Source organism: Hyla sarda, chromosome 5 (genome assembly GCF_029499605.1).
Source record: "Hyla sarda isolate aHylSar1 chromosome 5, aHylSar1.hap1, whole genome shotgun sequence".
Classification (NCBI taxonomy): Eukaryota; Metazoa; Chordata; class Amphibia; order Anura; family Hylidae; genus Hyla; species Hyla sarda.
In genome coordinates, this window is record NC_079193.1 from 238,522,822 (window position 1) to 238,535,677 (window position 12,856).

At 40.3% G+C, this 12,856-nt stretch overlaps 1 protein-coding gene across 3 annotated transcripts in view; it reads right to left on the reverse strand.

Moving 5' to 3' along the window:
- ATP9B (ATPase phospholipid transporting 9B (putative)) overlaps positions 1 to 12,856 on the reverse strand; it is a 323,289-nt gene that overhangs the window by 149,759 nt on the left and 160,674 nt on the right. For all 3 annotated transcript variants that reach the window (XM_056521396.1, XM_056521395.1, XM_056521397.1), the window contains exon 11: positions 4,109 to 4,185. In XM_056521396.1, coding sequence (XP_056377371.1) covers positions 4,109 to 4,185 — 77 coding nt within the window. The remainder of the gene's footprint in view (positions 1 to 4,108; positions 4,186 to 12,856) is intronic.

Sequence of the window (12,856 nt, forward strand, 5' to 3'; positions counted from 1 at the left end):
AAATTGTAACCCCATTCCTTCTGAGTATGGAAATACACCATGTGTAGACGTCAAGTGCTCTGCTGGCGCACTACAATGCTCAGATGAGAAGGAGTCACATTTGGATTTTGGAAAGCAAATTTTGCTGAAATGTTTTTTGGGGCGGCATGTCGCATTTAGGAAGCCCCTATGGTGCCAGGACAGCAAAAAAAACACATGGCATACTATTTTGTAAACTACACCCCTCAAGGAACGTAAAAAGGAGTACAATGAGCCTTAACACCCCACCGGTGTTTGATGACATTTCATTAAATTCGGATGTGTAAAATGGAAAAAATTTCACAAAAATGCTGTTTTTCCCCAAATTAATTTTTTTTTTTACAAGGGGTAATAAGAGAAAATGCCCCCCAAAATTTGTAATACCATTTCTTTTGAGTATGGAAATACCCCATGTGTGGATGTGCGGATGAACTACAATGCACAGAAGAGAAGGAGCGCCATTGAGCTTTTGGAGAGAGAATTTGTTTGGAATGGAAGTCGGGGGCCATGTGCGTTTACAAAGCCCCCATGGTGCCAGAACAGTGGACCCCCCCCCCCCCCCCCCCACCAACGAAAGACCCCATTTTGGAAACTATACCCTTCACAGAATTTAATAAGGGGTGCAGTGAGCATTTACACCCCATTGGCGTTTGACAGATCTTTGGAACAGTATGCTGTGCAAATGAAAAATTACACGGACCATTGTTCCAAAATCTGTCAGACACCTGTGGGGTGTAAATGCTCACTGTACCCCATACTAATATTAGGTGAGGGGTGTAGTTTCCAAAATGGGGTCACATGTGGGGGGGTCCATTGTTCTTGCAAAATGGGGGCTTTGTAAACGCACGTGGCCTTTAATTCCGGACAAATTTTCTCTCCAAAAGCCCAATGGCACTCCTTCTCTTCTGAGCATTGTAGTGCGCCCACAGAGCACTTTACATCCACATATGGGGTATGTTCTTCTGTTACTCAGAAGAAATGGGGTCACATATTTTGGGGGCTTTTTTTTCCTATTTTCCCTTGTGAAAATGAAAAATTTAGGGTAACGCCAGCATTTTAGTGAAAAAAAATTTTTTGTTTTCATTTTCCCATCCAACTTTAAAGTTGTTATCCAGGGAAAAACTTGCTTTTATATATATCAACTGGCTCCAGAAAGTTAAACAGATTTGTAAATTACTTCTATTAAAAAATCTTAATCCTTTCAGTACTTAGGAGCTTCTGAAGTTGAGTTGTTCTTTTCTGTCTAAGTGCTCTCTGATGACACGTGTCTCGGGAACAGCTCAGTTTAGAAGAGGTTTGCACTTAAAAAAGAACAACTCAACCTCAGTAGCTCATAAGTACTGAAAGGATTAATATTTCTTAATAGAAGTAATTTGCTAAATCTGTTTGACTTTCTGGAGCTAGCTGATATATAAAAAAAAGTTTTTTCCTGGATAACCCCTTTAATGAAAATTCATCAAACACCTGTGGGGTGTTAAGGCTCACTATACCCCATGTTATGTTCCATGAGAGGTCTAGTTTCCAAAATGGGGTCACATGTGGGTATTTTTTTTTTTTTGTGTGTTTATGTCAGAACCGCTTTAAAATCAGCCACCCCTGTGTAAATTACCAATTTAGACCTCAAATGTAAATAGTGTGCTCTTACTCCTGAACCCTGTTTTGCATCCGCAGAGCATTTTACGTCCATATAATGGGTATTTTCGTACGGGGAAAAATTGCATTACAAATTTTGGGGTCTTTTTTTTCTTTTTACCTCTTGTGAAAATGAAAAGTATGGGGCAACACCAGCATGTTAGTGTAAAAAATAAAAACATTTTACAACAACATGCTGGTGTAGACCCCAACTTTACCTTTTCATAAGGGGTGAAATGAGAAAAAGCCCACCAAAATTTGTTAGGCAAATTTTCCTGTGTACGGAAATACCCCATATGTGGCACTAAATTGTTACCTTGAAATACGTCAGGTCTCCGAAGTAAGAAAGCGCCATGCGCATTTGAGGCCTAAATTACAGATTTGCATAGGGACGGACCTGGATGCATGAATTACCCTTGCTTCTAATACCAAAATTACCCTACGGGTCAAACCTGGGTCACCGGGGACCAGATTGACACAGTATCGCCGCAAAACGCTGATCTGAATTGATCAGCATGGGTCCCTGCTGAATGATTTCAGCAGGCATCCCGGTCCGGTCCCTGACCGGCAAGCGGGGGGAACCGGAATTCCCACAGGCGTACAGGTATGCCCTGGGTCCTTAAGGATCGGCGATGGAGGGCATATGCATACGCCCTGTGTCTCCAAGAGGTTAAAAGAGAACCAAGCAAGTCCCTCATTGACACACTCACCCACTATGATGTTTTAGATGGAACAATAGAAACTGCCCTCTTTTTTTTTTTGTTAAACCACTTAATATTTATTGAAGTAATCCAAAAGACAATGGGGGAGATTTATCATCCTGATCTATTTTTTGCAGTAGTTTAGACATGAAGGCCCAAATTTATCAAAGAACGTCTACAGTGGAGCTATTTTAACATTTATTTGGGTGGTGGGTTTGACTAGCGTGCATCTTATTTATGAAGAAGGTACGGCAGGATGATGAATTTTGCGCAGCTCTGCTGTGGTGGGAAAAGCTCTACCACATACACTATTTCTAGACGCTTGTGAGGGAGGGAAGTAGACGCTTTCCCGGGTCCTGAATTTGGCAGGTTAGGTGTTTTTACTTATTTTCAAAGAGCTGATGGACATTTTTACTTGCATTTTAGAAGCTACAATCAAATTTGATTGTGGTGTCTAAGGGGTTAAAGCTGGGCATCACCGTGGTCGGTGATGTCTGGTATTATAGATGAGTCCTGGTGGCAGATAGTGGCCAGGACCACCCAGCTATGACCCGGGCTCAGCTCCTGATCCCGTGTCATAGAAAAGGAGTGGGACGCTGTTGTCCACAAGAGGTTAAAGGTTAAATTGTGGAAGGTAGAAGTGATTCTTAAGCCTACTGGTAGGTGGTGTAGCTTTGCACCTAAAAAAAAGTACCTTTGCGCACAAAATAGCGACTTTTGACAAAAGTCGCAAATGATAAATATGTGACCACTGCATGGTCAAAAAGAAAAAGTTCTATGAGTAGGCAAAAAGAGTGAAACTGTCTATATCAAAAGACGCATAAAAGTCGCTAAATATGCTGCTTGCGCCTGAACTGCTCCAAAACAGACAAAAAAATGCTCTAAAAGCAATGATAAATCTCCCCCCAAAAGTCACGAAGTTTTTGGTCTAGTGTGCAACAAATTTATCAAAAGTCGCACACTGTTTCATAAATTTGGGGGACGAACTTCCCGCCTCCTATTTAGATTTTATTATCACCTGGGCTGACTTGGTCTCAGGAAAAGTCGCAGATGATAAATTAATAACCACTGCTTTTTTGTGCTCTATTATACACCACTATGCTTGTTGTGAAGAGAAAAGCTCTAAACCAAAAGTCGCATACAAGTCTCAACTAAACCGACTGAGACTTTCTGAGAGACAAATTTCAAAACAGTTTGATAAATCTCCCTCACTAGCTGATACTACTTACTCTCCTGTAAGGTTCAGGCGCCACTGGACTGGCTCCTGACACCATCAACCTGGAGCTGAAGAGGAGCCTGAGAGCAAGGAGGTTAAATAGATAAGTTTATCCTGGATCATATCTAGCTAGCATTTATCACAGAACAGTGATGTTGACTGTAGACATGGTGGGGGAAATTCAAAACCTGTCCATAGGAAAAGTTGCTGAGTCACCCATAGCAACCAATCAGATTGCTTCTATCATTTTTTAGATGCCTTTTCAAAAATGAAAGAAGCAATCTGATTGGTTGCTATGGCAACTCAGAAACGTATTCTCTGGACAGGTTTTTCTCCCCTGGTGTATCCTGGGATATGATCTACTTAGTCTGTCAGTTGCTGTGAGTCATTACTGAATATTATAAGGATGCAGTTTAGCAATAGTAAATTTTAGCAACAATAACAATTGATTCCAGCTGTACTTTCTCTCAGGTGTGTATATATATATATATATATATATATATATTTTTTTTTACATTTATAGATAAAATAACACCCTTACCTTGTTTTTTGGATTTGATGTATTCATTACACTTCTTGTTTCTTTTCCAGTATAGATTACCACACCTATTACAGTTCCTAGAATATATAATGGTGAATAATTTACAACAATTATGCAGAAAGAATAAAAATGTGTTAATTTCTTTAGTGTGACTAACAACATAAATGGTAAACTTGCTTATCCATGCAGTGTTATACCAATGTACAGTCAGCAGCATAATGTAAGCTGGTTTTCCATACAGGGGTCTGTATGAATAGTTAAGGGGGTACAGGCTGCTGGAGGTACATAGGATGCCACTGGACAATAAGGAAATGTGCTGTACCCCCTCTCTGGCCACAGGTAAGAGACCAGGATGAGGAATACACCTTATATAAAAAGCAAAAAAGGAAATTATATATCTAAAAAAAATAAAATAAAAAATAACAGACATATATCAATATGAAAAAAAATCTACTCCTCTAAGCCTCCACAGAACTCTCATCCCTTACTAACAAACACACAGAAGACCAATAATCTGACCCGATCTGATCCCCTCTTCTCATTAACTGTCTCTCAACCTCTGGTACAAGGTCACCCCATTAAGTTACCCACACTCTTCAGTACAGATCCCTCCCTAATCCAGCTTACAAAAGATCTTTTCCACTATTGTTTTTCATCCGATTAGTCAATTAATCAAAAATATGACTGGCCAACTAATCCATTATAAAAATAATCATTAGTTGCAGCCCAAATTACATGGCAACTATTGGAATCAATGGGCAACCTATGTGGTGCACAGACATGCCAAGTCTTCAGAGTATACTTTCTCAACTTGTGGAATGTGGATTCCACAGTGCCATGTAGAGCCCTGCGCGGGACTGGTTTTTCAATCCCGCTCCCGATAATTTTCTGACCAATTCCGCCCGCTACCGCAGGGTGTTTGCTCCACTCCCGCCTGCTCCGCAACATTTGTATCCAATCCCACCTGCTCCCGCTAAAATGTTTGTCCAATCCCGCCCGCTCCTGCTAACATAGGAATGTACAGACCTAGGGTGCAATGCTCTGCAGTCTGCACATACCCCCCCATGTGTATAGCAGTGTGTGTGTATACATTCCTTTCCAGGTGGGGGTATGTACAGACTGCAGAGCATTGCACCCCAGTGTATGTAGAAGACACTAGGGTGCAATGCTCTGCAGTGCACTTACCCCCATATGAATAGCAGTGCAGGCAGAGGCCCTGGCTGGGAGGATCACCGACAGATGCAGTCAGTGCACTTATATACCCAGCCCGGGCTGCAGCACAGCACACTGTGTGTGTGAATTGTGAGTGAGTAACATTGGTGGCAGTGTGTGTGTGTGTGTGTGTGTGTGTGTGTGCCCGTCGCACGAGCCCGCTCTGACCTACTGGGCCCGGCAGCAAAAGATGATGGATCATTTTCAGGATCATCTAAGATGGAGTACAGATGATCCTCCAGGGCAGACTGAGAGTGGGCTCCACAAAATGGCGGCGGCAGGGGGAGGAGCATCAGGGCTAACTGGGAGTCACTGAGTCGGACTTATTATATTGAGGCTGCCGCAGTGGTGCGGGATAGTGTAGCATAATGCTTGACCACTCGCGCCTGCCCGCAGCAGCCTCCTGACCGCTCGCGCCAGCACATTTTGGGTTGGGTCCCGCGGGATCCTAATGTAGGCCTCTAGTGCCATGTCTCTCAGGGATACTCAGAATGCCTTCATGCTGTGATGTGAATAGGCACATTACAGTGTATTATCATAGCCTTGAGGGTACTAAGATGAAATTAATTTGAGCATGGCTTGACTCGGGAACATTGAGAAACACGGGTCCAGAGGGAGAGCTGCTTCTAGCAGAGCTTCATGACGAAACTCATGTTATTAGAGTTTTCTTTGATAGTTTTAAGGATCTTTTGTAGGTTACATTTAACATTACTGGAAAGCCATTGTCACCATCCTAATAATGGTTACAGTATATAAGATGAATGTATTTTTCCTGTTTACTAATTTTGTTTACAGCACAATTTAGTAACAGCCAACTGTTGCTGCTATATTGAATTTTTTAAATTCAACGAATAATGCTTACTTAGCATGACAATCACTATAAAGAGGCCAAACCGAAGTTATAATACTAATTATGATTTGAGTTGCATAATGCAAAAATATATGTCAAGTGTCATATAAGTATTCTTTACATATCACTACATACTATATTGTCCAATTTTACATTGCCAACAGAGTTTGAGTAGGGAGGATAAAGACCAGTTGCCTTATGGTGGTTATGGTATTTTCATGGTTACGGTTCTTTATCTTTATTAAAAGCCAGATTAGAAACTCTTTGGGGGAGATTTAGCAAAGAATTTAGACAGTTTTTTCCCTTCTAAAATTGTCGCACAGAAAGTCGCAGTCTAAATACGTGCGACTTTTGCTTTAGAGGATTTTTAGAACATGATTAATTCTAGTCTATTTTAGATGGAAAAATGCATTGGAAAAGTCGTATCGGCCGAAAGTATGCTGAATTGTCAGACCATGCTGAAGCAGGTTTAACCCCTTAAGGACCAGGCCCATTTTGGCATAAAGGACCAGACCAATTTTATTTTAGCATTTTTGTTTTTCCTCCTCGCCTTCTAAAAATCATAACTCTCTTATATTTCCATCCACAGACCCATATGAGGGCTTGTTTTTTGCGTCACCAATTCTACTTTGTAATTACATCACTTATTTTACCATAAAATATACGGCGCAATAATACAAATATAATGTATGTTGGAAAATTTAAAACAAAACCGCAATTTAGCAAAAAAAATTTTGCGCCATTATCTGTAGTTTTTATCAGTACCACTTTTGCTTAGATTTTCTTTTTATACATTTTTTTATACATTTTTTGGGGGAATAAGATGTGACAAAAAAGCAGCAATTTTGGATTTTTTTTTAAATTTTTTTACCTTTACGCCATTCACCGTTCCCAATATATTTTAATAGTTCAGTCTTTTACGCACACGCTGATACCAAATATGGGTATTAATTTTTTTTACGCTCTTTTTACGCTCTTTTGGGGGTAACGGACGATTAACTTTTTTATTGGGGGAGGGGATTTTTCAAATTTTGTAAACTTTTTAATTTAAAAATGTTTTCCTTTATTTTTATTTTTTTACTTTTATTCATAGCAATTAGTTGATTGCTAATAATGTTCAGTGCTATGTAAAGGACATAGCACTGATCAGTATTATCAGTGATCTTCAGCTCGATCTCAGACCAGAGCAGAAGACCCTGGGAGACGGCCGTAGCCAGGTGAGGGGACCTCCGGCTGCCATGTTGGATGATCGGATCGCCGCGGCAGCGCTGTGGGCGATCTGATCATTCATTCAAAGTAACGCACTGCTGCAGATGTCGTGATCTGTGTTGATCACGGCATCTGAGGGGTTAATGGCAGACATCCGCGCGATAGGGGATGTCCGCCATTACCGGCGGGTCCCTGGCTTCTGATAGCAGCCGGGACCTGCTGGGCATGACACGAGCACGGCTCCGGTGCTTGCGATCATGGCGGCGTGTAAATGTACATCATGGTGCGCTAAGTACCATGTCACCATGAGGTACATTTACGTCCATTGTCGTTAAGGGGATAAATACAGTCTAAACCGTAGATCCTGAAGTCCGTGTGCAGAATTTATCAAGAGCCGTGCGACTTTGGATAAATTAAGCGCAGAATAGACCAGCCTAACCCTCTGTAGGTTGGTCTTTATTAAAGGGGGAAATAAGACAGCTTTGAAAAATCCTCCCTTTGTATTTAAAAGAGGTAATTTAAAAGATCATAATCTGTTATTTCGATATATATGCTGGCACTACAAACTCCAAAATCCAAGAGGTTATAGCACAAGCACCAATACAATATACAGTACATCACACTATATTGAAACTATCATGATTCAAGTGAGCAGATCACTTTAGGTTTCTACTGTAGTTTAAGCTCAGTTTTCTTGAAGGGCGGGCAGTCTAGGTCTTGCAGACAGAATATAGGGGCTAGAATGTAGCCACATTACAGCCATCTACATAAGGACCTAATCAATTAGGCATCTACCCTTCTAGGGCTTTAGTAATATGCAACTACAGTTCTCACCATACTGCAAGATGAATTCCTTCTTTTCAAACCACTAAATAAAATATGCATTTCCATCTCAATCACTGCATTCATTACAAAGCTATTGTTACATCAAATGCAAAATGTCAGGATTCAAAAGCTGAAGAATAATATAACATTTAGATTTAAAATTATTTCCAAAAAGTCTATTCACTTCATTTAACAATACGTAGCTTTTGGCGGATGCTTGCACATTTTTCATGTGCTATACTAAGCCACTCTTTAATAGGGCTAGTGACACCTGTATTAATTTGAGTCTTCTGAAATAAAAATTGATATAATGAAAGATTGGCCTAACAGTTTCATAATAGAGCCTCAGCCACTTGGCATCTTCTATAGATAAGCGCCTTCCCCATCACTTCTGCACAATGAAGCAACTGATCAATACTTCCATCTTAATTTCCCAATGCATTATGTCTGCCTCTTTCAGGAGATAAATGTGCTATTAATATTAGATGAACATGATCGCAAAGCAGGCCACTGACAAACTCACATATATTGTGAATATTCCAGTCACTCGGATTAGAGAAATAATGAAGAATAATTAATCATTTCTGGTCCGGCTGTCTGAGATGGAGAGAGAAACTGCAATCAACAAACAACTTATTATCACTCTCAAATTAATGCACGGAAAGCTCCATAAAGCAGACACAGATAGGCTAAGCGCAGACATGACATTCTCTACGACCTTACATTACAATGCATGCACTTTACACCAAAGGCAAGATTTATGAGCATCATAGTTAGCCGGCATCAATACAATTTATTCCAGAATACGTACACAAGTGACTGGTTCCTGATACTGATGATGTTTAAAGGGGTACGCCGATGGAAAACTTTTTTTTAAATCAACTGGTGCTAAAAAGTTAAACAGATTTGTAAATTACTTCTTTTTAAAAATTGTAATCCTTCCAGTACTTATCAGCTGCTGTATGCGCCAGAGGAAGTGATTTTCTTTTTGAATTTATTTTCTGCCTGACCACAGTGCTCTCTGCTGACACCTCTCCATGTCAGGAACTGTCCAGAGCAGGAGATTTGTAGGGATTTGTTTCTGCTCTGGACAGTTACTGACATGGAGAGAGGTGTCAGCAGAGAGCACTGTGGTCAGACAGAAAATAAAATTCTAAATGAAAAGAACTTCCTCCGGAGCATATAGCAGCTGATAAGTACTGGAAGGATTACGATTTTTAAATAGAATTCATTTACAAAACTGTTAAACTTTCTTGCACCAGTTGAATTTAAAAATGTTATTTTTTAATGTCTGCAATTCTTCAATCATCAACTGCTATGAAAAACTGCAACGCTCTACATTGTGGACTAGCACTTCTTAAATGCTTTACAATGGGTTACACTATCACATAATGACACGTGAAACACTACATCTTGTCACCTTTGCTGCGTTTTAGCCCAAACCATAAAGGTTATCCCAACCTTTTCAAAGTTGATGGTCCATCCTTAGGATTGAACATCAATATTAGATTGGTGGGGGTCTGACTCCTGGCAACCCCACTGATCAGCTGTTTGTAAGGGTTGACGTGAAGGACCCAGTGCTGCAGTCTAGGCGGCAGGCTGGTTTGTACTTTGTTTATCATAGAAGTACTACAGTTGTCTCATTCTTCTGAATGGCACAACATACAATAGTTTGCAAATGCCTTACTTTAGGTAGCAATAAGCCTTCAGGCATGTATCTTTTGGAGGCTGCAGCACTTGTACATGCATTATGTCCTCTTTAAAGGACTGATCCGTAAGGGTGTAAGGAGTTGGATGCCCAGCAACTTAATATTGATAGTTAATCCTAAGAATAGACCATCAATTTAAAAAGGATGGGTAACTCCTTTAAATAAACGCTGTAGGCAAAATGAATACAATGTGTTATGCCTAGTGCTAGAGAGATCCAAAAACATAATTTTTATTCAATTTATCTTAACCTCTTAATGATATACCTTTTCACAGTGCTCTGATGTCATCTCATATAGATGGGGCTTAAGAACTTAGCCATCTCTATATGCAGCGGGTGTCAGCTGTATACTACAGCCAACACCTGCCTGCAACTGCCAGGATTGGACTTTTCAATCCTAGTAGTTTAATCCTCTGTATGCCACGGTCAATAGTAATTGCAGCATGCAGAGAACTGGCAGAACTTTAAGAGGTCCAATCGGCACCACTACAAAAAAAAAAAAAAGTTGCAGGGTGCTAAATAGTGACTATGGCATCCTAAGGCCATATGAAGGTCTCCATGCCTGCCAAACGGAGATCTTATTGTGCAGTTTGCCTCAGGCTACAGTTCAGAACTGTAAAAGCAATCTAATGATTGCTTATAAAATGCAGGGCTGTGGAGACGGTAGATAAATGTTCCGACTCAGACTCCAACTCCGACTCCGGAGTTTTCTGTGCTTCCAACTCCGACTCCCTGACTCCTCTGTATTAATATGTGAATGTATTTTATACATTCCTTGAAGGAAAGAAAGGCAACATACATGTCATTACCACACAACTATTGGCTGGGAAGCCAACAGTCTACTGTATTGAACAGTTTGTGTGCTGATATGCTGCTGAAGATAGGGCAGTGGGAGGATATAGGAAGGGGCATTTATTATAAAACATGATTTCCCTAGTAGAACCCCATAGTGAAGTTTAAAGGGGTACTCCGCCCCTCTTGATGTCTAGGGGCGGAGTACCCCTTTAAGCTAACAATCGAGTTTACAAGTTTTTATAGCCTTAGCTGAATGGCAGCAGTTTTTCCAATAGTTTACAGCTTCAGTCTTGAACTATTGACCCTCCATTCCCTTCACTTATGCAAGTGTCTCTAGTCCTGCAAAAAACATATTTACTTAATTCCTTATCAGTGAGAGGCTAGGTTACCCATGGGTTCCCTGTAACAGCAGGACACAACACTGTGTAAAGTATAAGCATTGCCGCTCTTAATTGTGCGTTGTGTGCCAAATAGTAAAGCACATGAAAAGCATGTTCACAGTCACTTAACGTGTTCGTTTTGCGGTTACATGAGGCACTGCTTGCATTGGTCTTTATTCTCACAGTAAACTTGCTTATTTTTATTTTTTTTATTATTCCAATCTAAATTTTGTAGGAGACGGAGTCAGGTACCCAAAATTTCGTCTGACTCCTCGACTCCGACTCTGACTCCCCAGCCCTGATAAAATGGAGAACAAAAAAGTGAAAATCTTTTTTTTTTTTTACATATTTAAAAAACCCAAATAATAAAAATGTAAATGTCCTCCTTTACCCAACTAGTAAGAGTCTAAACTCCCCAAAAATATAGACACATTTGGTGTCACTATGTGCAGAAACATCCGAACTATTAAAAAATAATGATCTTGACCCCAATGCATTTTAAAGCCATTAAAAAATCCCACTGACACCAAAATGGTACTGATAAAAAGTACAGGTCATGGTGCAAAAATAAGCCAGCATACAGCTCCAATTATATAAATGAATTATTGCTTTACTCATGACTTGCAGAATAAAGATAACATCAGTTTTACTGCAATGTGAACGGCACAAAAACTAAATCAATGACTTAAAGTTGCAGAATTGCAGTTTTTTTTTTATTTCAAACCACAAATAATTTTTTCTCTGTTTCGCAACTCTTACCTTACCCTTTCTTTTAGCTACATTTAGTAAAAGTTATGTTTTTGGGTTGTACCCCTCAGTGATATATGTTTTGACATACCCCATAAATCTTCAGTGAGTGCATGGAGGAAGCATTTCATGACAAGTAGATTCTAAGAACAACAAAGACAGAATCTTCACATCATGAGCTGCCCCCGCTGTTACTAGGCACAACACTATTTATGGGTCTTGCCTGAAATGTTTCTTCAAAATTCTTGAAAATGCTACAAGTACTGTAAAAGCAATTGTCAATGAACAACATAGAAAAAAGAGGCTACAGTGACAAAATAAACTTGTATGATGCTCCAGTGCCTCTCGCTGCGACTCCTTCTGCCACTCGCCCCTAGACTGCTGTAACCTCTGCCTGCGCCTGATGAATTTAGGCCGCTGACACTCCACTGTGAATGTCCTGGCACTTCTCTGCCTGACATAGTTAGTGCTTATGTGAGGGGAGTAAAATATGCTCCACTACACTTAAAACAGTATTTGTCTAGAACAGCAGCAGGTGTGTACTTTAGGCTGGTGTTTCACAGTAACTAGGCCCTTGAGACTTTAACAGGAACAAAATGGTACACTACTTAGATGTACGTATGTGGTATGCACTTATGAGGGGAGTACAATGCGCTCCAGTATGCTTAAAACAGTATTTTTCTACAACACCAGCAGGTGTGTGCTTTTGCCTGGCCTTTCACAGTAACTAGGCCCTTGAGACTTTAACAAGAACAAAATGGTACACCACATAGATGTACACACAGGTTACACTTAATAGAGGACAATACGCTTTTAGTGCTCTGCTCACCCTAACTGGTTGGCTACTATTAGCTTTTCAGTTGTTGTACACACCAATGCTGCAGAAAACATTCACTGTGTACTACAACCAAAATTGCACACTCTCTCTCTTTCTCTCTCTTAATCTCACTCCCTTCCCTATCAGTGCTTCCAGGCTGGATTTGGGCTTGAGGTGAATCACTGCTGTAATACACCCGCAATTG